This window comes from Paramormyrops kingsleyae, chromosome 6, assembly GCF_048594095.1.
Source record: "Paramormyrops kingsleyae isolate MSU_618 chromosome 6, PKINGS_0.4, whole genome shotgun sequence".
Taxonomy (NCBI): Eukaryota; Metazoa; Chordata; class Actinopteri; order Osteoglossiformes; family Mormyridae; genus Paramormyrops; species Paramormyrops kingsleyae.
The window spans coordinates 36,004,382-36,031,077 of record NC_132802.1 but is presented as its reverse complement, the minus strand read 5'-3'; the positions used below and the strand labels follow the sequence as shown (position 1 = coordinate 36,031,077).

At 47.9% G+C, this 26,696-nt stretch overlaps 2 protein-coding genes across 8 annotated transcripts in view; one reads left to right on the top strand and one right to left on the bottom strand.

Annotated features, from left to right (window-relative positions):
• Positions 1 to 1,544: 1,544 nt before the first annotated feature.
• LOC140591827 (uncharacterized) lies at positions 1,545 to 12,744 on the bottom strand. The gene is made up of 2 exons (XM_072713263.1): positions 12,621 to 12,744; positions 1,545 to 2,242 (listed from the first exon to the last, which is right to left on the bottom strand). Exons 1-2 carry the CDS (start codon positions 12,742 to 12,744, stop codon positions 1,545 to 1,547), a joined length of 822 nt encoding a protein of 273 aa, XP_072569364.1.
• Positions 9,189 to 26,696, top strand: part of tmcc1a (transmembrane and coiled-coil domain family 1a) — a 51,076-nt gene continuing 33,568 nt past the window's right edge. Inside the window, exons 1-4 of one of the 7 annotated variants that reach the window (XM_023819254.2) lie at positions 10,566 to 12,405; positions 12,510 to 12,825; positions 14,201 to 14,244; positions 15,861 to 16,577. In XM_023819254.2, coding sequence (XP_023675022.1) covers positions 16,029 to 16,577 — 549 coding nt within the window. In that variant the 5' untranslated portion in view covers positions 10,566 to 12,405; positions 12,510 to 12,825; positions 14,201 to 14,244; positions 15,861 to 16,028. Of the gene's footprint in view, positions 9,265 to 10,565; positions 12,826 to 14,200; positions 14,245 to 15,860; positions 16,578 to 21,122; positions 21,311 to 24,684; positions 24,911 to 26,696 lie in introns of those variants that run through there. The other 6 variants (XM_023819257.2, XM_023819255.2, XM_072713146.1 and 3 more) reach the window with 6 other exon arrangements.

Below are 26,696 nucleotides of genomic sequence, written 5' to 3'. Positions count from 1 at the left end.
CAATTCACCTTAATGTGATTTTGGACTGTAGGGGGAATCCGGAGAACCTGGAGGACATCCCATGATGGTTACACATGGAACTGGGGCTCTATATATAGAAACACTGTTTGAGTCACAAGAAACCCCATGCTACTGCAGTGCTGTGCACGTCCACGTCACTCAGGCTGATTTAAAGGGGTACGGATTTCAGATCACCCTCTGATGCTAAACCCTCCTGTTCTGTCTGCACACATAGCCCTTACACATACATGCATACATACATACATATATACATATACAAGCAATTGTTTTGAATCTTAAGCAATTTCTCTAAAACAAATACCAATTTAACCACTAATTATGCTTAATGATTCAGATAAGCATTGAAATTGTGTGTCAGATTCCCAGATGAAAACACCGTATATTATACCAGCAATCTCTGTCAGTATATCTCTTATAATGTATAATCCATATTTATATATTTCAAGTACCTGAAATTCATTGCCTCTTAATTGGAAACGGTAATTGCCTATTAAGGTTCTAAACAGGCAATATAAACATGCTTCATCAAAATTCTGGAGGCATCATACAGTTTCAAAACTGCTTTGTTCTTCTCATCAGCATTTTATTCTCAATATTCTCTAAACAATATACCACAATGAGTGATTAATGACCTAGGAATTGATTTTGCTTTCAAGCAACTGATCTCCTCCAGGTTGATCCCCAGAGTAAAGATGGTTATGGACCTCTCATCAGAAAGGAACTCCCACCCCTTCAGGCCATATACACCAAGCGGCACCGGAGGAAAGCTGCAAAAATCACCAGGGACCCCAGCCACCACTGGCCACGCACTGCTCACCGCAGACGGTACCGCAACTTCAGGAGCCGGACCAGCAGGCTCCAGGACAGTTTCTTCCACCAGGTCACCAGGATGCTGAACTCCAACTGATATCAGCCATCCCCAGGTCACCACCTCCACTCCCCACTGCACTAGTGAATGCCTCTGGTTCACTAAACTGTATTGTATTACACCTACAGTCTGTCTGTCTGCCCCATGGTATATTGTAAGCATACTGCATGTATGCTGCACTGTATGTGTACTATACTTTGTAGTTTCATTTGTGCATAAGTAAAGTTGTATTTTGTTGTACAGTTGTTTTACATACAGTTTGCTTATTTAATATACTGCACTGCTGAAAGGAACTTGTGACCCAAGACTTTCACTCAGTAGTTCATCCGTTCTAGACAATAAAAGTGAGTACATTAATATCTCACATGCATCTAATCTATGTTCCTATGATAAGGGGCATGGAAACCCTGGCAGATTCAGATTTTGGGGCCCCAAAATCTACCGTCAGAGGGGCCCTGCTTGACAAAATCTACTGAGGGGGTCCAAGGTGGCAATTTTCTAACTACACGCCTGCCTGCCCCAACATATCAAACCCATATTCACTGTACTCAATACATATGGCAATGCTGATGCAATAAATGCTCCCCTGATGGCACTTTTGGTAATCCAGCATTTCTCAGCTTCTCCCAACACTACATGTAAACACATGCGCTCGTTATGCCCAGGAATCAGCAGAGGAATCAGCAGAGGAAGCAGCAGAGGAATCAGCAGAGGAAGCAGCAGAGGAATCAGCAGAGGAAGCAGCAGAGGAATCAGCAGAAGAAGCAGCAGAGGAATCAGCAGAGGAAGCAGCAGAGGAATCAGCAGAGGAAGCAGCAGAGGAATCAGCTGAGGAAGCAGCAGAGGAATCAGCAGAGGAAGCAGCAGAGGAATCAGCAGAGGAATCAGCAGAGGAAGCAGCAGGGGAAGCAGCAGAGGAAGCAGCAGAGGAATCAGCAGAGGAAGCAGCAGAGGAATCAGCAGAGGAATCAGCAGAAGAAGCAGCAGAGGAATCAGCAGAGGAATCAGCAGAGGAAGCAGCAGAGGAATCAGCTGAGGAAGCAGCCGAGGAATCAGCAGAGGAAGCAGCAGAGGAATCAGCAGAGGAATCAGCAGAGGAAGCAGCAGGGGAAGCAGCAGAGGAAGCAGGAGAGGAAGCAGCAGAGGAATCAGCAGAGGAAGCAGCAGGGGAATCAGCAGAAGAAGCAGCAGAAGAAGCAGCAGAGGAATCAGCAGAGGAATCAGCAGAGGAAGCAGCAGAAGAAGCAGCAGAGGAAGCAGCAGAGGAATCAGCAGAGGAATCAGCAGAAGAAGCAGCAGAGGAAGCAGCAGAGGAATCAGCAGAGGAAGCAGCAGAGGAAGCAGGCTGCCCAGCTCCCAGCAGAGGGCCGTTTGTCACTGGCTAACCTTGGCAACACGTCACCTCCTCTCACCATCTACTTCACTGGCTGTAATCCTTCTTCCATCATGATCGTCTCTATCCTCATGTTCAGTTTGCTTGTTCTCTCTTTTTCCACATTTTGACTTTATGATTGGTGGAACATTTTCTCATCAAAGGTTAAGAGGTGACAGGTCATCTTGAATTAAACAAAACATCAGTGGAATGCTATGCTGGTCATTACAGGCCAGACTCAGAGACAGTAGAGGATCGGATTTATTGAAGATTTGTTTTATTTTTATCAGAGTTGGGAGTGCAAACAGTGTAAAAGATTTATCTGGCACACACATGACACGAGTAGAAGAAAACAACTCGGTCTGACCAGGGCGATGGTCCCCAGGAGGCACTGAATAAACGAAAATCGTTCTGACCTACGAGCGCCTTAAATGGATTGGCCTGATTTACCAGAAAGAATAAACAGCTTAAAGAATGAAATGAATGGAATTTATCAAAAGATACTTCTTCTCCTATCAAATTTTTCATGACAAAGTATGTGCTATGTTGTCAGAACTTAAGTGCCTATTAAACTCTCACTCCAAAGAATTGTGTTTATGGGAGATGTGAAAAATGTCGTGGGGTGATATTCCTGTGCTTACAACGTGATTATGATCCTCATTCACCTTCTAGAACTTGAGAGGGGTTTCTGTGCAATGAGAATTCAGACAGCAGGATAAACTGACCAGTGCTCCACAAGCAAGTGGTCTCTAGGCATAATATTTAAATTGAGGACTGTTCATTCTTCATATAAAACCACATTAAGAGGATCGATAGTAGCAAGCAACGCATTATTCCACTTTCTTGACCTTTAACTGTTCTGTCTAACTTTGGGGTCTATTACTAGGTGCTCTGGGAGGAACGGCTGCCTGGACCACAGGGACAACATCCCTAAATCTCTTACACCAGGGCATCTGAAACATGGCCCCCATTTTTAAATCCCCAAAACTCAAATTGTATGCATACACCGATTCCGTGTTCTGCTCCACAAACAAGCACTCCAGAGAACACTGCATCTTCTGAGGTTGTGGTGCGGGTTTTAGAGTGTGTTGCAGTCAGTGCATTGAGCCCACGCACCGCGGTAATATTAGCCATGGAGAAGAAAGGCTGACAGCCACAAACTTCCCTAGATTCCATCCAGGGGATGTTCGGGTAAACAAGCACAATCCATGGCAGTGAAATCACAGACAGGCTGTAAAATCAAATTGCTATGAACCATTGTATCTAGGCTGGTCTAGTAGATTTTACCGTTTCGATGTGTATCTGGATCCGGAGTTTGTAATAGACCACTTCACCTACGGGAGCTGATCGGTAAATTCTTATAAAGAGTCGGATCGCATAGTAATGTGGGCGCTGACGTGATATAAAATGTAAAAAAATAGCTGGATTTCGAATTTTCATGGTCTGGGCAGATTTTTTAAAGTTCACGTTTATGATTCGGGGAACTATCCAGTTAATTATTAAGTTCAGGGAATATCACCTTATGAGACGCAGAGCAAGAAAAGCTGTTTTGGTAGTCTGCACAGCATAAATGTATAAGAAGACCTGGGCTATTTTGCGAGTGATCGACATCATTAACAACGAGGCTGATACTTATTCTGCTTCCTGTTATAGTCACACATTTTGTGAAATATTGATTTCATTCACTTTTGTTATCCATGTCATTGCACTTTTTAAATATTTTGCTACCCAGAGACCGTAAGACACCCGGGCAAAACATTTTTTTTCTCGGTATAGGTTTATACTAAACGGAAAACATTTCTTTACAATTACTAGCCGACTTTTCCAGTTTATTTACTACACTACAATCCGATATAATTATTTATATATGTATGCAACCATTTATATTATGGTAATAAAACACAATTTTTTTAAATGCGAAGCTCTCATTCAGCCTAAAAACAGAACACAATTAGAAAGTCACACGTGGCACATCGGTAATAATCTATTTCGGAAATTACCCACAATGGTGTAGGCTATATGGTACAAGTATCCTTTATAAAATTCAGCAACCTGTGAAATCATTGTTTACCATAATACGAAGGTGGAAAGGTAACAATACGGCCCAATTGTTTTTCACCATGAACGTGACGTTACTTATAGGTAAGCAATGTGTTGCACATTGAGGTTGGTCCACGTCAAGCGTCGTACTGTATTCCTGTACTACTCGGCTGTCAAACATCCATCCATCCATTTTCTGTACCCGCTTGTCCTGGTCGGCGTCGCGGGGTCCTGAGCCTATCGCGGAAGCTAAGGGCGCAAGGCAGGGATCAACCTAGTATGGGGCGCCAACCCATCGCACACTCCGCTATGATGAAAATTTTATTTCAGAAATACATTCAGCTATTATTTACACTATTTTCGAAGCAGTTAATTTTACAATAGGGCCACCTGGAGGTAAAAATCCAATTAGAGCCACTGTGAACTGTATAGGATGTCCCTCGGTCTTATAAATGACTTCTTGTTATGGCTGGCTAATTCAAGTTATCCATTTAGAGAGTTTTGTGAATACTTTAAAAGTAAGACTAAATTTATTATCTAGATATTTTTTTGATGAACTGTGCAATATAAAAATGTGTTTTTCGTATTTAATATAGAATAAAAAAATTATCCTAACGTGGCAATTACGTGCTGAGAGATCTTGGAGGTTTTTACTATTTCTAGTGCTGCTGCTCCCTCTAGTGTTAAATATTTGAACAGTGGAATCCCAGACTGTTTAAATCTGTACTGTACAATGTTTGGCGTTGTGCAATAAACTTACCTAAACGAACATCATGAAACATTTTCCTTTTCATATTAAATGATTCAGTAAAATACCCCAAATATTCTAAGTAAAAGTGACTAAGAGTGCTTCTAATCATAGTCTTGTCATAGGGACCTTAAAAGGTACATTTACAGTACCTACAGCTAATGATACATCTGAGTCGACTGACAGACCCTTGAGGGTACAGTCCCAATGACAAATAATTGTACCTTCAATGGTACAAATTGGTACTTTTTTCTTGACAGCGTAGTTCTGATACTGAACACCAGTCCATTATTTGCGCTTAAGAATCTTTAAGTCCCAGATTCTTCCATATGACACCTTGATTTCACATTATAGACACTATTAACAATTATTATTATTAAACAACACGTTTTTTGTATTATAACTACTTTAGCACAATTTGTTACCTTAATTTTTTGTTAAAATTAAAATAAAATAAAAAAACTACACAAGTAACAAATTACTTGCATTGAACATTTGTCAAATTGCGTTGTAGACTGCGAGTTTGTCATTTGTCCATACCTGCCTGGTAACTCACTCTCACTTTTCAGTTCATTTGATTATTCATGTCAGCGGCGGACAGGTGAATCTCAGGTACACTGTCAGAAAAAACAGTTTGTACCTTTGCTTGTAACTGGGGCTGTACCCCAATGTAGAGTGTGCCAATTGTACCCTAGCTGTAGGTAAATGTATACCTTTTACTTTAATTTAAGGCACAGAAATGGACTTTGAGGAATATCCCCAAGAAACAAACAACATTAATGTAACCCAATGATACAAAAATGTTCTATAGCTATAGGATACAATTGAAAGACCCTTGAGGGTCTTGAAGGCGAGACCAAGTCATGGGTACAAATTGGTAATCTTTTTTACTGACAGTGTAACTATTATTCGATGGGTTGCCATATGGGTAGAAATACTAGTTTTTTTTCCCAAGGAGAACAGTAAGTGCCAGAATAATGTATGATGTATGACAGCAAAACACAATATGTGAGAGATTTGTAGTTATACAAATAAACTTAAATGACTGCCTGTGTTAAATGGATAAACACTGGATTTTGTAAAATTAACACAAATTGTGTTGCTCTGATCTACTGTAGATAAATGGATGTGTTAAAGAAATCTGACGTTTTTTTTTTAACACACCTGATTTTAGACTGCTAGAACATAATGTTTTCAACAGATGCTACAGACACAGAGCTTTCAGGATTTCAGTCCCTCTTATATCATCCTGGTGATGTTCAACCTAATATACTAACACAATTAATGTATTACAGTTGTTGAATTACATACTAAATGTAATTTATATAATATGCTTCTCAAGAATTGGCTAGTTCTGGGTTCAAAAAAGTTAAAAATATCAATATCTAATATGCGGCCCACAACCATCTAATATAATTATATGCAGCAATATACACTCACCTAAAGGATTATTAGGAACACCATACTAATACGGTGTTTGACCCCCTTTCGCCTTCAGAACTGCCTTAATTCTACGTGGCATTGATTCAACAAGGTGCTGAAAACATTCTTTAGAAATGTTGGCCCATATTGATAGGATAGCATCTTGCAGTTGATGGAGATTTGTGGGATGCACATCCAGGGCACGAAGCTCCCGTTCCACCACATCCCAAAGATGCTCTATTGGGTTGAGATCTGGTGACTGTGGGGGCCATTTTAGTACAGTGAACTCATTGTCATGTTCAAGAAACCAATTTGAAATGATTCGAGCTTTGTGACATGGTGCATTATCCTGCTGGAAGTAGCCATCAGAGGATGGGTACATGGTGGTCATAAAGGGATGGACATGGTCAGAAACAATGCTCAGGTAGGCCGTGGCATTTAAACGATGCCCAATTGGCACTAAGGGGCCTAAAGTGTGCCAAGATAACATCCCCCACACCATTACACCACCACCACCAGCCTGCACAGTGTTAACAAGGCATGATGGATCTATGTTCTCATTCTGTTTACGCCAAATTCTGACTCTACCATTTGAATGTCTCAACAGAAATCGAGACTCATCAGACCAGGCAACATTTTTCCAGTCTTCAACTGTCCAATTTTGGTGAGCTCGTGCAAATTGTAGCCTCTTTTTCCTATTTGTAGTGGAGATGAGTGGTACCCGGTGGGGTCCAGTCTCCAGTCTCCAGGGCCACCTCCTCTGACCTCCACATCCAGTCTCCTCTGACCTCTAGCATCAACAAGGCATTTTCGCCCACAGGATTGCCGCATACTGGATGTTTTTCCCTTTGCACACCATTCTTTTTAAACCCTAGAAATGGTTGTGCGTGAAAATCCCAGTAACTGAGCAGATTGTGAAATACTCAGACCGGCCCGTCTGGTACCAACAACCATGCCACGCTCAAAATTGCTTAAATCACCTTTCTTTCCCATTCTGACATTCAGTTTGGAGTTCAGGAGATTGTCTTGACCAGGACCACACCCCTAAATGCATTGAAGCAACTGCCATGTGATTGGTTGATTAGATAATTGCATTAATGAGAAATTGAACAGGTGTTCCTAATAATCCTTTAGGTGAGTGTAATTCTGAAATGAGAAAGAAATAAAATTCTCAGGAGATCAGTTTTAGCACACAGAAGAACTATTAATGTGCCATCTATTATATTATATTATCCATCCATCCATTGTCCAACCCGGTCATCCTACTGGGTCGTGGGGGTCCGGAGCCTATCCCAGAAGCACGAGGCAGGGAACAACCCTGGATGGGGGGCCAAATACTCACACACGATTCACTCACACATGCACACCTACGGGCAATTGAGTAACTCCAATTAGCCTCAGCATGTCTTTGGACTGTGGGGGGAAACCGGAGCACCCGGAGGAAACCCCACGATGACACGGAGAGAACATGCAAACTCCACACACATGTAACCCAGGCAGAGACTCGAACCCAGGTCCCAGAGGTGCGAGGCAACAGCCTTGCCGCCCCATTATATTATATTATATTATATATCTTACAAACATCATCAAGTGGAGGGCTTAGTATATTATCAGTTTCTCTCCCTAAATGATCAATAGATGTGTTACAATAAGCATTTATGGGGGACGATGATAAATTTACTGGTTTAAATTCCTTAAACTATTCACACTAAGGGCAATTTACTGAAGTACAGAGAGAGAGAGAGAGAGAGAGAGAAAGAGAGAGAGAGAGAGAGAGAGAGAGAGAGAGAGAGAGAGAGATACTCATATCTTTGTGGGGACCTTCCATTCATTTCTATGGGCAAATCCCTAATCCCAACAATAACAACCTTAACCTTAGTCAGTCACAGATTTTTATTAAATTGAATTTCCCCTTCTGGGCACCAAAAAATGGTCCCCACAACTTCAGAATAACAGATTTTTATCACATTGTGGAGACATTTGGTCCCCACAACGTAATGTATACCTGGACCATACAAAACACACACACACACACATAAATCCTTGATATATAGGATGATTCATAACAGGTTTGTGTACTTTGGCTGGGTTACATTTAAGATACTGTCAGCAAACATAAATTATCGTGATTAGATGGATCAAATAAATCATACAATAACACAGCATTGGAAATGAAAACCTGTGAAAGTCTTTGCTGAAAAATATCGCTAAAATGTTTAATTCACAAATATACAGAGAAGAATTGAAACCATATGGTCACAAGCACAGACTGTTTCCATGATTACACCTGGTTGCAGATTAAGTAGGCCTACATAGGCAGCAGTAAAGGATTTAATTGCAGTGCGTTCAAAAGAGAAAAAAAAAAAACTAAAGGCTTAAAAAAACTAACATATTAGTATCAAGAATTCACAGAGAGAACAATTGGCTCAGTTTTATAGAAAATAATAATTTGTCACCAATAGAGATAGGTACATATATTTAGGTGATGACTAGGTGATAATCAGGCAGCTTAATTTTAATATTGTTTGTTCATGAACAAATTCATTACAATCTAAAAAAAATATTTGGCATCACGAAAGCACCGAACCAATTGAAACACGACATATTAGCAATTTCCGGTTACGTGCGCGACTTTTCCGGCCTAGTTTCATGCCCGAAGTTACGCCCATGAAGGTCAGCCCCTCCCGCCAGCCTGCACTCCTCGCGTCTTACGTAAGCACGTCCTATGGCGTCATCGTGGGAGTGCTCCATCAGACGATATGACCACTCTTCGGCACAGTCTACGGCGCTTCTGTAAGTGTTTATTTTAAAAAAAAAAAAGAATGCCAGGTTTTCACTAACGCACGTGAAGTAAACATGTAGCTCACTCTCGCTGCATAGTTTATATGGAAGCCGGGTGTCAGTGTCGGATTTATATGTGTAACGTAGGCAGTTTTATAAGTGTAGGCGCCACCTTGCTATCGAGCTAGCGTGTTAGAAATCACGGGCTCAACTTGTGTGCGTGTGTCTCAGCCGGTGCTATGCACATAGTTCAACATGATGGAAAGGAAGATTCGTGTGCGCTGGCATTTCCCACGGAAGCCTTTCACATTTTGGGCGCGGATTGCATCTCAGGTTTAAGCTGTCAGTTGATGTAATATCTGTGTTAGGAAACGATGCTGTGTCCTGTGCGTATTGCCACAGGCAGCCTGCATTTCTAGCTGTATAGATGACTGCATGGCCAGTATCCCCCCTCAAAAAAAAAAAAAAAAAAAAAAAAAAAAACAGCTGTAAGAAAAACACTGATTATGGATACAGCTGAGAAACTCCAGATTACCGTCCTGTATTGTTATAGTTATGATATGAATCTCAGTAGTTTGTTCTTTAGATGGGTGACATTCCAGCTAGTACTGTAACGTGTATCATGCTCCCATGCTTTTTACTGCTTGGTGTATTTAATGTTACGCAGTGGATGGAGTTTCAGTGAAAGTGATAAACCAAATCTACACGAAAACGCGCAATTTGCCACATATTGAAAATTAATATTTTGTGTATTCGGGAATGGCAACTTATCCATGTTAACCATTCTGTTTAAATACAGTGCATTCAGACGTGAACTTAAGTTCATTTTGCATTTCATTCACGAAACATAGGAGAGTGACAATAGTTTTTCCCAAAATTCCCGAGTGAATGACCCAGATAACGTTAAACAGTGTGTGTACACGTTGGACTCTATTCAGTGTGCGCTGAATTAGACATTGTAACTGTGAAATGATGAATTAAGCACGGAAAAACGGCCAAAGACTGCCGGCGCGATCCTCTGTGCAAATGACAATGAGCACCGCGAACAAGGCAGCCTTGTTTTTCATTTTGTTACGTGCCTCTTATTACAAAATACAATGACAACGCTGTTTGGGCTCCTGGCAGTACATTTTTATCGTATTATCGATCACTGCACGTTTTTTTTTTCAGTAAAAAATAAAAGGAGTTGGCATACCTTCGGACTGAAAACGGTCGCCCTTGCTGGCAAAGACCAGCCGATTAAACTAAATGCTCGATACTGAGGTATGTATAATACGTGCTTTTTTTAACTTCGGAAAAGGAGGAATCAAGTTTTGCGATTACTCAGGAAGACAGAGCGTGACAGGTGTGTTTTAAATTTTGATCTTATTGCCTTTTCAGGCGATAAGTTTATCAGTGTGCTTCATTTCACAATACAGAAACAAGCCGGGTGGCACTCAGCAGCTTGTGTCTTGAATGTCAGTTCATTTGTGTTATTAAAAAAATGTACCTGCGTGGGTAAAAAGCACATTATCTTGTGCATTTGCATTTGAGGACATGAATGTGGAAACACTGATGAATCGCCTACATTTTGCCTGTAAGTTACTTTTCTTGTAAGAATATTCAACTCATATTTTCCGTAATAAAGTACATCCTACAAATTTTACAGACGTACTGCAAATTTTTGCATTTCATAGAGAAATGATTGTCGGCATGGTATTTCTGACAATTCTTCGGCGATGTAACAAAAATAACCTTCTTGCGATTTAGCAACTTGTGTCTGTTTCAGGTGCCCTGTGATTGAGGGCACATTTCGGCTTTGAGTAGCATGCCTTAAATTATTTACTGTTTCATTGATAAGAACTGAGTAATACTTCCTGCAGTAACGGTGAGACCGAAGTAAAGCAGGTTCTCTCTGTGGTCTATGCTTACTCTTGGGTTCTAAGGCTGACTGTGCTCCACATTCTTCACTTCACTGTTGGCATGTGGTGTTGCATCATTGACTCTGTTGTATGTCGAGTGTGTTAATTGCCTGTGGGACTGTACTTCCTGGGCCGGCCTTGTGTTTCTGAAGGTCCACCCCCGCCTGGGACCTTGTGCCCCTTTGGTCCCACGGTCCCTGGTCTGTTTCTGTGATAATGGCCGCATTGAGCTCACAGCCGTCCTGACTCATTCCTTTGAGGTGAGCGAGTTTATCAGACTCTTAACAAGTTTGTTATCTGGAGGTGGGAGTGTTAGCTGTGTCTGTCTGCTGTCCGTAGTTTCTTTTTTTCGGAATTGGCATCATTCTCAAGTGAGTAGGAGAGAGAAGAGCCCCGGCACTTGGACCACAGAAATATTACTTAACGTTGTTTCATCCTTTAGACACCACTCTCATGAAATGCAGGCCTCCTGGAATAGGAATCGGACGGTGGTGGGAAACGGTGCTGCTCTCCTGTCTGGAGTTTGTGCGTTTCCATATGAAACCAGGGAAAGAATCCTTGTCCTCCCAGCTATCTTACCCGCAGCTGTGTCACCACATAGTGCCGGGTCCAGTTGCTGAAGGTACTGAAGGCTGTCCTTTTGTGCAGTGTTTTAAAAACAAACAGATTTGTACTCTTTTCAGCTGTGCAGACAGGAATCCCTTTGAAGATACAAACCAATGTCAACTCTTAGGTTCAGTGTAGCAAACAGTAATCAAAGTCAACCAGTACTAAAGTGTAAGCCAATACTGGGTTTGTTCCTGAAGCATTTTGTGGCACCTGTGTTGGAGTGCGTGTGACTTACAGGGGGAGCCCCCCCAGGAATGAGGTTTGCATGGTGCTGCTGTAGTAGCAGGGGGCTCCTCCTGCCAGCTGCTGCCAGTGCCCTGGATGCTGCCAGATGTTGGCCTCATCGCTCCCAAATATGGCATCACTTGTTAAGGCAACCGGCCATCACCTTCACCCGTACGATGTCACCATGGGTTAGTTTCCAGATTAGGATCCTTGGGCTGGGATTGAGAGTGGAAGATTACTGGCTTTTATTGCGGTGACTCAGAAGCTGAGTGCAGGTTTCGTTACCATGTGACTCGTCCCGTCTGATGGCCGCCAATCCAGGAAGTGCATCTTCGTGGGTGAGGATTCCCAAAGGCTCAGGCCGTCAAGTGTAGCATCCAGCAAAGTCAACAGTCAAACCAAACTATTTGTCCCACGGGTAACTAATACAAAAAAACCTATTTTTAAATCTACATTGGTCTGGCTATTGTTGTGCAGTTAAACCTAAAAAGACACCTGGGAATTCTCATTTTCCCCATTCAGGTCCTTTAACTGCAGGTGATTCGTAAATAGAGCACAGTGCGACTGCTAAGCACGTGTGTGTGTCAAGGGAGAGGCGTCAACATGCCGTTGGCTCCGCCCCCCCATGCGTACTCATGGGATGAATGGTGAAGAGGTCCATGGCTTCGTAGATGGTGTCTGTAGTGGCCTCAGAGCCCGCTGCGGTCATGTCCCTGTTTTTAAAGCGCACCGGGTCAGGGTGGGAGTTCCGGGTCATGAAAACGTGCCACGTCGCTGTTGGAGCTGGAAGTCAGTCACCCCGTCTCGGGCGTTGGCCATGAGGGTGTCAGCGGCGCAGGTGAGTGAAATTCCTCCTGTGGGGTTTATTTTGATCTGGCTTGTGTCTCTTCTGCTGGGGGGGGGGGGACCATGGCAGAGAGAGGAGAGTCTGAGATTGCTGACTCTGCAGCCCTTACCGATGTCTTTGGCTCTCGTCCACACGGGGAAACTACGTTAAATGAGCATTATTGTGGCAACCTGGAGCACAAGGACTGCTTGTCTGTGTCCTTGTGCTCGATCTAAAGAGGTATGTCTAGTGACGGAGGGAGCAGGCTTCTGTGTGCCGGGACACACACACACACGGTAAACAAGCTGCCCAGGAGGTTCGGATTTTGTCCGTCACACCGCAGGAACTCTGTGCGTCTTTCAGTTCTCCATAGACATAGACAAGTGATATCTGAGAGATCCGGTTCTGGAAAGGAATCTCTCCACGGAAAGCTGGAGGTGCGTTTACAGAAAGCAGGTGAGGTGTCAGACCAGTTTGACAGGGGAATTTCTCTGAAATATTTGTGCTCCTCCCAGTTTGGTTAAATTTTATTGAAAAATTAGCTATGTGTGCTTGTGCGCATGTCTATATTATGAATATAATAGCAGTTTATGGTATTGTTAGTTTCCTTGTTTAATGTAGGTTTTGAAAAGAGGGTGTGGTAACCATGTACTTCCTTCTGGGGGGGGTTGAAATATTAACCCGTTGCTGTTTCCGCTGCCCTTCATCAGAAGTGAGTTCCTTTTCTGTGATCACCACATGGTCTCCATTGCTCTGGTTTCGTGGAGTCCAAATGCGTCTTTCCAGAAGAGACTGTGTCCCGCCCAAATTGTCGTTCTTGCTAAACTGAAGTTCCTGCTCAACTGCTTTCCCCTTTAGCCTCGTACAGAGTGTTCTGGGTGGGGAAAGCTTTCGAAAGCTAACTGCATCTCCGAGAATTACGAGTGTGCTTCTACGAACAGGTGTGTTCCTCGGTCACGGGGTGTTGCTGGCAGATCAGCCCAGGGAGGCTGTTGCTTTTGTCTGGGATGGGGGGGGCGGTAACGGACAAGGATGAAAAGGTCTCACACGTTGTGTGAAAGTCACGTCGTATCCAATGTTTGGGTTCCATTGGGGGGAGCAGGATTGCCCTTGTTTATGTGTGTTATAAAATACGTATGAAACGTGGGGAGGCAGTGAGTGGAGGAATTATTGGGGGAAGGAGCAGGAGGAGGCTGACATCCTGGTGGAACAGGTGGGTCTCTGGAATCCGCGTGAACGTGTCACATGGTCGCCAGTGAGTTGAAGTGGGTGCGGGATATTGACCAGTGACAGATGAGATGAGATGGCCCCCTTGCTGTGTGTCCAGTGGGTGGAGCTTAAGGCACAGTGATACTGATACACTCCCACCCCTTTTTCCTCTCTACAGGTGACCGCTTGCAGTGAGTCCAGCCGGGCCCAGTGAGGCCGATGGTAGGTGCCATTTCCCTCTTCTCTCTCCTTAAGGACTCCCCCCTGCCCCTCCCCCCCGGACCCTGCTTTGCACCCCATAATCTTCCACTGACCCCCCCGTAACAGGCTTGAATAGTCTCCATCATTCACCCTCAGGTTTGGTTGTGTCAGCCTTAGGGCTGTCGCAATCGTGACGTACAATCGCAGTGTAATCGCAGTTATATGGCGCTTGCACAATCATCACCGAGGGCTTTAGATGATGGGTGACACGTTTGTCCGGACACCGGCTTTTCGGTACTATACAGACGATTACTTCTGCCCACAGTTTGGTAAGCAGTTTAGTAGTGTGCCTGAAATATTAATGAGAGTATTGTGATGCCCAAAAGTTAGTGATCTGTATAAATTCGTATCTTTATGTTTAATCAACGTGTAACGTGTAACGGGACTTGAAACTGCAAAAAGTACCAGCACACCACCAACATCTTTTACCTTGTTTATCCACAATATCTCCTCTTTTGAAAGATGTTGTAGCTGTTGAGCTGTTCTTTTCTTCAGTGCCACTTCAGTGCTTATTGCATCCATGATTTATTAAAACAATAGCATGTGGCGACTGAACTTAAATAGCATAAGGATATGCTGAATTTATACAGACTACTGACTTTTGGGCCTCACAATACAAATCTTACTATTATCTTAGGCACACTCCTGATCTGTGTACCAAACTGTGGGTATGAGTAAATGACTATAACGTGCCGAATTGCCGGCGTCCGGACAAATGTTTCACCTGTCTTTTAAAGCCCTGGTGGTTATTGCGCATGCGCCAAATAATCGCGATTATATCGGAACGTGATCGCGACAGCCCTAGTTAGCGTCATGCTTTTACCTCCCCAGCGAGCCGTCACTGCAATTTGTGATGCACGACAAGCAACTTGCTGCTCACACCTCGAGCTGCGAGGGCGTGTTAAAGAGAAAAAAGCAACACATTCCCATGCCTGAGAGACTCTGATCATCTCACAGTCAGGGCTGGTCCCATCCTCCATGTCAGATAATAAGAAAAAGCCAGGGAGTCACGACACTGAATGTGCTGGTGGTGCAGAGTAACAAAGCAGTGGTGGTGTCTCTGCTGCCCCCTGCAGGAGGGAGTACTTACTTGAATTCTGCATCCTTGGGCAGAGGGCCAGATCCCATGACCTCTCATTGCTATATCTGTCTCTGAGCTGTCTGTCCAGTCCCCACCCTCCCCCACTCCCTGATAAGCCCATAATAAGAATTTCCTGTTTTCATTTCATAGTCCCTAAGCCTTAAATTTAGAAGAAAACATTTTGTTGTAGGAAGCAACTAAGGTCTTGTTCTTAATCGATGGGAATAAAAGCTTTGAAGGGATGCATCAGAAGTTATTTGACTGTCTCCACACCGTTCATTCAATTTACATTTAAAGGCTGTTTCTGTAGCTGGTGTTTGGTTCTGTGTGATGTGCTTGTTTCAGGTCCAGGTGAAGTTTAAATCAGCTTTGTTCAGTCGGGGCTGAAACGTACACGTCAGACAGCTGAACCAAAGGAATGAGTGTCGTGCCCCTTGCTGCTGTCACCCTTAATGCATCATCACGTCATGACTCCTTGTATCTCCTCTTGTGTCAGACAAGCATGAACCCCCACGTCCTCCATCTGAATGCCAGCGCACGCCTCTCACGCTCTCCCTAGAGGCTGTACCCGTAACCCTGCTGCCAGCCCCGCCCCTCAGCCCACCCCCACCCCTCCCTGCTCCATGTGACTCCGGTGGCGAGACCAACCCCAGGGCGCCCCCCGATGGATCACAGTAGTAGCGAGCTGGATCACGAGGAGCCGGATCCAGGAGGAGCGCGGCGCGCGGCGGCGGCGGCGGGCCGGAGGGCGTCGGCTCCCGAGTCCCGGGTGACGCACGGCGCCCTGGGGAATGTCAGTGGGCTGGGCCTCAGCTTCAAGCAGCTCTTCCAGCTGCAGCGGCGCCGCCCCTCCGCCACGCCCCTCGGCTCAGAGCCCCCTGAGCCGGATTCGTTTCTCGGGGAGCCGCCCCCGGGCCCGGCTGACACTGACCCCCCCGCCCCCTCCGCAGCTCTGAGCCGCGTGCTGCAGCAGATCCGTGGGCCCCCCGGCATGAAGCGAGGGAGCAGCCTGCAGAACCGCCGCAGCAAGCCTGCCTCTGTCGAGGCGCCCAGATGCAGCCCCCAAACCCCTCGCCGCAGCCAGCAGGAGGCGCTGCTGCTGGCCGGCCGACCTCGCTCCTCCTCCACCACAGAGACGCCCAGCAGCCCTGGTCCGGCCCCCGCCGAGTCGCCACCGGGCGGGGGCCACGCTGGGGCCGAAGACGCCGAGCGGGTGAGTGCTTGCCTTTCCGCCGCCTCTGTCCACGCGTGATGCCGGTGTCTGACGCGATCTTGACACGCCACAGTCATGCTGATCTTTTTATTCATCTCCCATTACCTTTCTGGAGCGTCACGTTCTGCCTCTCAGCTAGCCGACGGTGTGGCCCCACCCACTGGTGTGTCTGTTTTGCATCAGCTGACCCAGACTCCTCCCAGTAACCCGCATTCCAGTGCAGCCGGGCCTGCGGCTTTGTGGCAGGGCTACACACTTTGAGTCAGCTGTGATTGCGCAGTGGGCGACTCTGCCAGTGTGTGTCTGCCAGTGTCTTTATCGTTACCGTGGTGTCCTGGCACGCCCGCCGTAAGCGTAGACGGCAGTGTGTCGTGTGCTCGCCTGCCTGCGCTCCCCTCCAGCTGGCACCCGCGTGGTGGTGGGCACGTCTGATCGTCGTGGGGCATGTGACGGAAACGTGCTGCCCCCTGGGGGCAGATGGGTGCGGTCTTCACTCGTGCCCCCACAGCCCAGGGAGCACCGTGCCTTTCAGGAAACCAGCTCGTGTGCGTGTATGTGACTCCTGTAAGTAAAGGAAAGCCGGTACGTGGCCTGGTCCTGGTCCTGGTCCTGGTCCTGGCCCTGGCCCATTCGGTCCATGGCGCCCCCTGTCTCTGACAGTGCTCGTGTTTCTGTAGATTGCTGCTTGGTTCCCCCCCAACTGGACTAATGGTGTGAATAGGGCCATTCTCAGCCTGACCCGCATCTGGGCTGAATAGCGATGGTCTCCCTCTACAAAGCGCCTCTGTGAACAGCTCTCACCCTCTCTTTCTCTTTCTCCCTCTCTTTCTCTCCCCCTCCCTCTTTCGCTCTCATGCTGTCTCTCTCTCTCTCTCTCTCTCTCCCCACTCCCCTTTCGCTCTCTCCCCCTCTCGCTCTCCCTCCCCCTGCTACATAGTGGTTGGCACTGCCCCTGGTCAGTCCCCGTGTCCCCATTCTCACCGAGACCCCGCTGCTGGCGTCGGTGCCCGACATGGGCCGGGCGCTGCGGTGCGGTGCGGTGCCGGGCTGTGCCGTGCCGGGCGGGGCGGTGCCGGGCCGGGACGGGCGGGGCGGTGCGGTGCCGGGACGGGCGGGGCGGTGCGGTGCCGGGACGGGCGGGGCGGTGCGGTGCCGGGACGGGCGGGGCGGTGCGGTGCCGTGCGGTGCTGGGCCGGGCGGTGCGGTGCCGGGCGGGGCGGTGCGGTGCCGTGCGGTGCTGGGCCGGGCGGTGCGGTGCGGTGCCAGGCGGTGCGGTGCCGGGCCGGGCGGTGCCGGGCCGGGCGGTGCGGTGCGGTGCCGGGCGGTGCGGTGCGGTGCCGGGCGGTGCCGGGCGGTGCCGGGCGGTGCGGTGTCACCATGTGCTGGAGCTCAGTGAGCTGTTCTAGGTGCCGGCGTGGTGCTTAGCTGCAGTGACCCCGTTAAGGGTGGGGAGGGAGCCCGTGCGGCTCAGCGGGGCCTGGGGGGTGGCAGCCATGCCTGGGGGGGAGTCTGCCCTCTCCCTCTCTCCACACCCTGGCACATGTCTGTCTGCGGTCTGCCATTTTTTTCGAAAGAGAATGGATAGCATTAAAGCTGTAGTCTGCAGGTCCCTAACCATCAGGCACTGTACCTCCCGGGTTGGAGGTTCGAATTTCATCAACACGCTGTGTCTGTGAAGGCTGCATGTTCTCCCCATGTGATGTGGGGTTTCTCCGGGTACTCTGGGTATTCTGGTTAGATCAACTGGTATCTATAAATCGTTCTGTGTGTGTGTGTGTGTGTGTGTGTGTGTGTGTGTGTGTGTGTGTGTGTGTGTGTGATTTTGTTTGGTTACTTATGGTTAAGTTTACACACACAAACTCTGGACATTGTCCAGAGAATCAGGCTTCCTGCAGTTGCCCTTTCACACATGTCAGACGCGTTCACACCCTAATAGAAATGCTCCGGTTGGTTTAGATGAGGGGTGGCGTTTTTGCACCAGTCGCATGAACACACCCACTTGCTCCTGGTGAATTCTCCAGACAATTTCCTGCTCCATTCACACATGGGAGTTAATGGGAAATGACCCAGACTTTGTACTGGGGAAGCTTACATTTAATGTCCGGCGCAACTGATTCAGACATTTGCGTTCACATGTATAGCCCATCCAGGTAGAGTTTAGAAAAAGCATTGCATGTCCAAAATATAGTTAAGCTATAATTAGGATTGGGGTTTTGTCCATTGAAGTGAATGGACGGTCCCCACAATGATTGGAATAGGAACCTGTGTGTGTGTGTGTGCCCTGTGGTAGACTGGCATCCCATTCAGGCTAATCCCCCTTTTTGCTGCCTGGAATTGGCCCCACCCTCCATGACCCTGTTCAGGGTAACTGGCTGGGAGATGAATGCAGAACAAGCCGGTTAATGTTTGTGACATTTAGTAAATCTATGTGATATCAAATCTGCATAAGGAACCAACTGAGGGCCTGGGGAGTTTCTGACGTGTCAGGAGATGGGGGCTCACATTACCGTGCAGCTTTCAGGGGGGGGTCTGTGAGAGGGAGTGCTCCCGGGCATCTGGGGTGGCTGTCTGTCTGCCGGAAAGGAGGGCCTGTCGAGCATGTCCGGTCCTGTTAGTGTAGCTTAGCAACCCAACAGTTTTGAATTAGTTTTTTTATTGCTAGTGTGAAGATGTTAATCCTCCCCCCTCGCTGGGGCCATGTTTCTGCAGCCGCAGCGTTTGGGCTTCTGGTGACGGTGTGCAGAGTTGGGTGGGGGGCACGTCACCGCAGAGTCTGGGTGCACAGGGGGCCTGGGAGGCGGTTGGTGGGGTTGGAGAGAAGCTGGCACGTGTGACGCTGTGAAAGAGCGCACTGCAGCTCCGGAGGTCCTCGCATCGCTAAAAATAGTCTTGTGATGGATGTAAAGGAGAAAGGCATTGGAGGTCTGTGCCGTTATCAGCGGCCGCCATCGGAGCGGCTTTCGCGCAAAGCATCCGCTGAGTCAGTATGTTAAACCATGAAACATTCGCAGATGAATGTGTAGTGGGGGGATGGGGGAGACGGCGCCCTCTGCTGCAGTGACCGTCCACGCTGAAGCTGCATGCTGCCCCCTCCTGCTGGTCTGGAGGCCTGGCTGCCCTCCGACACGGGCGCCCCCGCGCTCCTGAGCCGGCCCGCCTTCTGCTAATCAGGCTCTGCAGGGCTCTGCAGCCTCGGCGAGCCCCTTACTCATGCCAGCACCTTCCGGAAGGGTCCATTAGCAGAACGGTCGTGTCCTGGCTAAGGGCCGACCCATTCTGGCTCTGCTGTTCGATTTCGGATTAATGGACTGAGGGCTGCATTATGGGGCCGTTTGCCCCCCCCAGCATTATTAATCCAGATAAGCGGCTCTGACCTGTTTGTACATGGGTGTCTCCTCCATTTCTGCTCACCCCGCACAGTCGCCCAGAGTGATTCTGATCTCCAGTGGGTGGGGCTAGTGAACAGGCTACTTAATTGATTTATTTAGATTGATTTTTACCAAATGCTGGTGGGTTTCCTGGTACTAAAAACACACACGGTGCATTTTCCTCTGCCTGCCCACCTACCTTTGTCTGTAGCCCGATGCATCTTCAGTTGTTTGGTTTCGGGGCCCCATACAGAGTCCGGTATCTGATCAGAACCGGGTAGATAATTGGCCCATTGTGGTAACATGACCATTGCAGGGCTAGACATAAGGATTTAGGAGGGCACAGCCACTTTGGCCTTGGCTATTCATATTTTTTCTAGGGCACAAGGCCATTAAGCCTGGGCACAAGGCCAAAATCTGGAAATTTCATAGGACACCTCGGGCCTTGTGGAGGAATTTTATTTCCATAAAGGATGCATTTTTTTATTTTCAAAAAAGCAGAAACTTTCCAAAAAGGCATTGGGTCAATACTGAGTCACTAATTACCAATTACTGTAATTACCAAGTTTAGACAACCTACGCAATACGACCTTCGATTTGAAACAGAATATATATATATATATATATATATATATATATATATATATATATATATATATATATATATATATATATATATATATATATATATATATATATATATATATATATAGATATATATATAGCTTTATTTCAAAAAACAAAATCCAACAATAAAGGAGCCGTCAATATTTTTGTATTTGTTTGCTCAGAACACCCGTATTCTTTTAGTGTACATGACAATTGACTTGACGTTTGTTTTTTGCACACTGCACGCTACCAGTCCTATATCCTCCCAGCAGAGCTTGGTACTTCTCTGAGTCAAATCTGCTCTGCCTCGGCAAATGTTTTTTTACAACACCATCTGACACTTACCTGAACAAAGTAGATAATTTGCAACATTTTGCGGCAGTAGCCGCGAGTTCAGCTTGCTTTCTTTTACGTTCTCAATCTTTGCGAAGCATGGTGACAGCATAAGCAGCAGACGACGACTACACGATGATTACCGAAGAGGACACCTATCTGTTATTCGGAAACCGTCAGATGGCTTTTCCAATCAAAAAACGTAACCCCCGATGATGCACCATTGTCATTGCTGTGGCTCCATAGTAGGCTGGACGATACATACCGTACCAGCCAATCATGCGACGAACACATGATCGTATTAGTCCAGAATTCATTGCGGTTCATTCAGTAGTTGGGAATTACGAGATGTGCGGGTCGACCTCGTTTCTCGTATCGAAGGTTGGGTTCGGGTTCAGTACAGATGCATCGATTGTTGACGAGGTAAAGTGGACCGTGTCGTGCGCAAGTCTTTTGTGTAATGAACGTTACTTTCGGTAAAAAGGGGGCATACGGCCAGACAAACATTAAAGGCAGGCCAATCTTGGCCGTAAGGTACTTCAATTTTGAGGAGGCGTGCGGCCAATTTTGAAAGGCACGACGGCCATTGGCCGTGGTGCCGCGGCTTATGTCTAGCCCTGCCATTGCTATGATTATTAGCAAAAGTTCAACAAAAATGTGCTGTTACTGCACACCAAATTGAAACACTGTAAATATATATTAAAATTGCGTTGCATAAATATTGCTTATTTGTGAAGTGATACAGTACCTTTAATATGCAGGTTTCCCAGCCTATACGGTCCAGCATTGCCTTTAATCATTTTTACGGTGTTCAATTCCCCTGAGTGCTCCCTTTGACATGCCTCTGAAACACCCGCAACTCTGATTAGAATATGGGGCCGTTTCTGCATCTATACGCATCCAGTTTGCATGCTGGGGCTAATAGTGTATTTCTGAGGATTGGTACTTGTCTCGAGTCTGCAGTGTGCAGCCGTGGGTCTTAGCAAGTGCAGGCTGCAGCGAGGTGCACCTTCCGGGTACCGCCTGAGCTGAAGCCCTTGGCGGCCGTCCAGGCAGCATGCTGAACCGCTTAGCTGATATTAGCCCCGTGTATTTTTGAATCTCGCTGAAGAGGTGGAATGGAGCTGCCCTGTCCATCACAGTCAGCAGGACGGTGTGTTTAAACGGGGATCACGCATGAAGACAGTAACAGTTCGTAACAGTGTGCAGATCATCCCCTCCGGATTCCTGGTGAAGTATCTAACCCCAGCCGAGCCGTGCGTGATGCTCTTCAGATAAGCTCCGTGGCCTGAGATGGTCCTCGTGTTTGATGGCGCCTTTTGGTGTAGGGAAGGTGTCAGCTGACCGCACTGAGATACAGCTCTCGCTGCTGGGCCCAGAGAGTTTTAGGGTGTGCTTCAGCCTGGGCGCTGAGATACAGCTCTCGCTGCTGGGCCCAGAGAGTTTTAGGGTGTGCGTCAGCCGACTGCACTGAGATACAGCTCTCGCTGCTGGGCCCAGAGAGTTTTAGGGTGTGCGTCAGCCGACTGCACTGAGATACAGCTCTCGCTGCTGGGCCCAGAGAGTTTTAGGGTGTGCTTCAGCCTGGGCGCTGAGATACAGCTCTCGCTGCTGGGCCCAGAGAGTTTTAGGGTGTGCTTCAGCCTGGGCGCTGAGATACAGCTCTCGCTGCTGGGCCCAGAGAGTTTTAGGGTGTGCTTCAGCCTGGGCGCTGAGATACAGCTCTCGCTGCTGGGCCCAGAGAGTTTTAGGGTGTGCGTCAGCCGACTGCACTGAGATACAGCTCTCGCTGCTGGGCCCAGAGAGTTTTAGGGTGTGCTTCAGCCTGGGCGCTGAGATACAGCTCTCGCTGCTGGGCCCAGAGAGTTTTTGGGTGTGCTTCAGCCTGGGCGCTGAGATACAGCTCTCGCTGCTGGGCCCAGAGAGTTTTAGGGTGTGCTTCAGCCTGGGCGCTGAGATACAGCTCTCGCTGCTGGGCCCAGAGAGTTTTAGGGTGTGCTTCAGCCTGGGCGCTGAGATACAGCTCTCGCTGCTGGGCCCAGAGAGTTTTAGGGTGTGCTTCAGCCTGGGCGCTGAGATACAGCTCTCGCTGCTGGGCCCAGAGAGTTTTAGGGTGTGCTTCAGCCTGGGCGCTGAGATACAGCTCTCGCTGCTGGGCCCAGAGAGTTTTAGGGTGTGCGTCAGCCGACTGCACTGAGATACAGCTCTCGCTGCTGGGCCCAGAGAGTTTTAGGGTGTGCGTCAGCCGACTGCACTGAGATACAGCTCTCGCTGCTGGGCCCAGAGAGTTTTAGGGTGTGCTTCAGCCTGGGCGCTGAGATACAGCTCTCGCTGCTGGGCCCAGAGAGTTTTTGGGTGTGTGCTTCAGCCTGGGCGCTGAGATACAGCTCTCGCTGCTGGGCCCAGAGAGTTTTAGGGTGTGCTTCAGCCTGGGCGCTGAGATACAGCTCTCGCTGCTGGGCCCAGAGAGTTTTAGGGTGTGCGTCAGCCGACTGCACTGAGATACAGCTCTCGCTGCTGGGCCCAGAGAGTTTTAGGGTGTGCTTCAGCCTGGGCGCTGAGATACAGCTCTCGCTGCTGGGCCCAGAGAGTTTTTGGGTGTGCTTCAGCCTGGGCGCTGAGATACAGCTCTCGCTGCTGGGCCCAGAGAGTTTTAGGGTGTGCTTCAGCCTGGGCGCTGAGATACAGCTCTCGCTGCTGGGCCCAGAGAGTTTTAGGGTGTGCTTCAGCCTGGGCGCTGAGATACAGCTCTCGCTGCTGGGCCCAGAGAGTTTTAGGGTGTGCTTCAGCCTGGGCGCTGAGATACAGCTCTCGCTGCTGGGCCCAGAGAGTTTTAGGGTGTGCTTCAGCCTGGGCGCTGAGATACAGCTCTCGCTGCTGGGCCCAGAGAGTTTTAGGGTGTGCTTCAGCCTGGGCGCTGAGATACAGCTCTCGCTGCTGGGCCCAGAGAGTTTTAGGGTGTGCTTCAGCCTGGGCGCTGAGATACAGCTCTCGCTGCTGGGCCCAGGGAGTTTTAGGGTGTGCTTCAGCCTGGGCGCTGAGATACAGCTCTCGCTGCTGGGCCCAGAGAGTTTTAGGGTGTGCGTCAGCCGACTGCACTGAGATACAGCTTTCGCTGCTGGGCCTAGGGAGTTTTAGGGTGTGCTTCAGCCTGGGCGCTGAGAGCGGGACGTAGCCAGCATTCCCTTTGTCGGGGGAGTGTTGGTTAGAGAGCCTGCCCAGCCGCTGCTGGGGGGGGTCTGGGCACGGCACTGCTCTGTCTGGACCAAGGTGCCCGTTTTATCTTGACCTGCCTCTTCTCATTGCTTTGCTGCCTTATTATATAAACAGAACACAGCTTTACGTTCTGTCTTGTGGGTATGAATCTGTTTGCGCAAATATAAACGATTTTATGTTTTTCTGTTATTAAAATTTCTTTAGGTGGTTGTACAGGTGGTGTGGGGCTCATGGGAAGACTGGAAACGTCGTCTCCATTGTTAAGTTGCCTGAGTGGTCTCTTTTATTCTCACCACTGGGGGGTGCACTCACACAAGCCATTGTCTATGCTCGGAATATATTTCCTAAACTTAGATGTAATTTGTACGTATCTGGAAAATACACCAACACTTGGGGGTAGCGATTAATTAAAAGTGAAAAGTGATCCTGTTTAACACCGTGAGGAGTGAAGGGTCTCCCTTAAAACAGCCCTGGGACGTTCAGCTGTCTCACTGTCAGCCAGGGCCCCCTCGAGTCTGTAAAGCTACTCCTCTTCTTTGTGGCACAGAGCAATATGCAAGGTGAAGAGTGACCAGTGACAGAGGGAGGGATCAGTCTCGTCGCCGTCACGCTGAATCTGTTTGATCAGCGATGTAGCTGGTCGGGAGAGAGCAGCAGACCAACGGAGATGCGGTGAACTGGGGACGGCCGGCGTGCCCACGGGAAGCTGCTGTGTCACGCCTGCTCTGCAGCCCTGACCTGGCGCAGCCTTTCATGGCTGTAGCATGTATGTCTGCTCCAGCTGCGCAGGCCAGTGACGCACATGCGGTACGTCCAGGACCCCCACCCATATTTACTTATTATGTACGGAGTCCACGTTTTTGCCCCCTCCCAGCTCCTGGTAAAGGAGCATAAATGTGGACTGACTGGCAGGGAGCTTGGATAGAACAAAGTGCGGACTGTCTGTGGGCCCCTGAGAACCGGGTTGGGAAAACCTGCTGTAAATGTGTGTTGTATTGATGGATACAGAAGGGCAGAGAATGAAAAATGATTGGTTCAGAGAGATAACCAATAAGATTGTAGAGGAGGTGGGTTTAAGCGCCTAGAGGAGGCGGCACCAAGACATCTGATTGGTTGACCCCGCCTCCCCTAGTTGCTTTGACCCACCTCCTCTATAGTCTGATTGGTTATCTTACATTACTGTGTATGAAAAACTCCCATGAGCACCCTGACATACTAGCTGGGTATTAGATGGCATTAACTTAATCTCTTTAATGAGTTGAACCTGCAGTTTCATTTGTGCTGTGACCTTGGCTGTCAGCCTGTGCTCATGCTGCCTTTGCGACTGCCTGGGGCAGGACTTGCTTAACTGATGGTCTGTGAGGAGCAGACAAGCCTCTCGATCCAGTATTTAACCTTCAGCCCTCTGCCAAGGTCACCAAATTGCCCCTTGGCTGTTGCCCTTCCTTACTGCTTTCCAAAGAAATGGATCTGCCGATTATGTTTTAGGGTCAGAGGTCAGGAGTAAGGTCAGCTGTTGGTAGCGGCCGAGACGTGGCGCTGATTTCAGCTGTCCCTATGTCTTAATGTTGAGCTGCATTTTACAAGCGCAGGTTTCTCAGGAAGCTGTTGCCTTTGCATGTCTGTGAGGAAGAAGAGGCCCGAGCTCTCCTCAGTTATGGGGGAAGCGCTGATCCACCGCGCCCGCATGTGTGTGCCCCTCCCTGTGTGTGTTTGTCTCTCAGAAAAGAGAGCAACTCCTGTCCGCCCCCCTCTGCCAGAAATTCACTTACCCTTTTCCTCATGGCAGTTTTGTGGTCTGGCTGGTCCTTTAATTAGGCTTAATCGAGCTATTGATTGAATGAATCTCGTATGTTTTATTAATTTGAAACATTTTAATTAAAGCCGTGTAAAACCCAAAAGCCCTTAGGTAAAGAATCCTTTTTCTAATGGTGTAAAATAAAATCTGCAAGTCAAAAAATTTACAACACATTTCTAAATTAATACATTTTTCAGAGAATCGGTGATTGCTCTTTTGTTGCCCTTAAAGGACAAACCAATGTAAGGTTTCACAAATGCTGAAATAGATGATGTATTTTATTAAGAACATAGTTTTTTTTGGGTAACATAATTAAAAATTTCCTCTAGTTACATGCTCTGTTTTGTGATTTGATTAGTTTTTAATTAAAATTCCCATTTTGGCTGTGAGCTCCTGGGCGGCGTGAGCGTGGGGGGGGGCTGATTGCGTCTTTGAAAAGCTGCCCCATCCAGAGCACTGCTCTTACAACGGGGATGGGGGGGGCGCTTTCCACTTCCCCCACACGGTGCTGCCACTGCGCTCAGACTGCCCCCCCCGACAGACACTTCACTCTGCGTCCCCCCTCTAAGTGAGGGCAGCCGGCGTACATGAATAGGGCGCGCGTGCGCTGGCGGTCGCGGTGACAACGACCGGAGGGCACTTTGAGGAGGCCACGTCGCCATGGAGACGCAGCGACGAGCCAGCGCCTCTGGATCCTGGAGCCCCACCTCCTTGTGGAGCACGGGGTCTGTCTTGAGTGCTGCAGCCGCTTCCAGCAGGGTCCCCTGGGCTGCCTGGGTGATTCCTGGGTCGGCT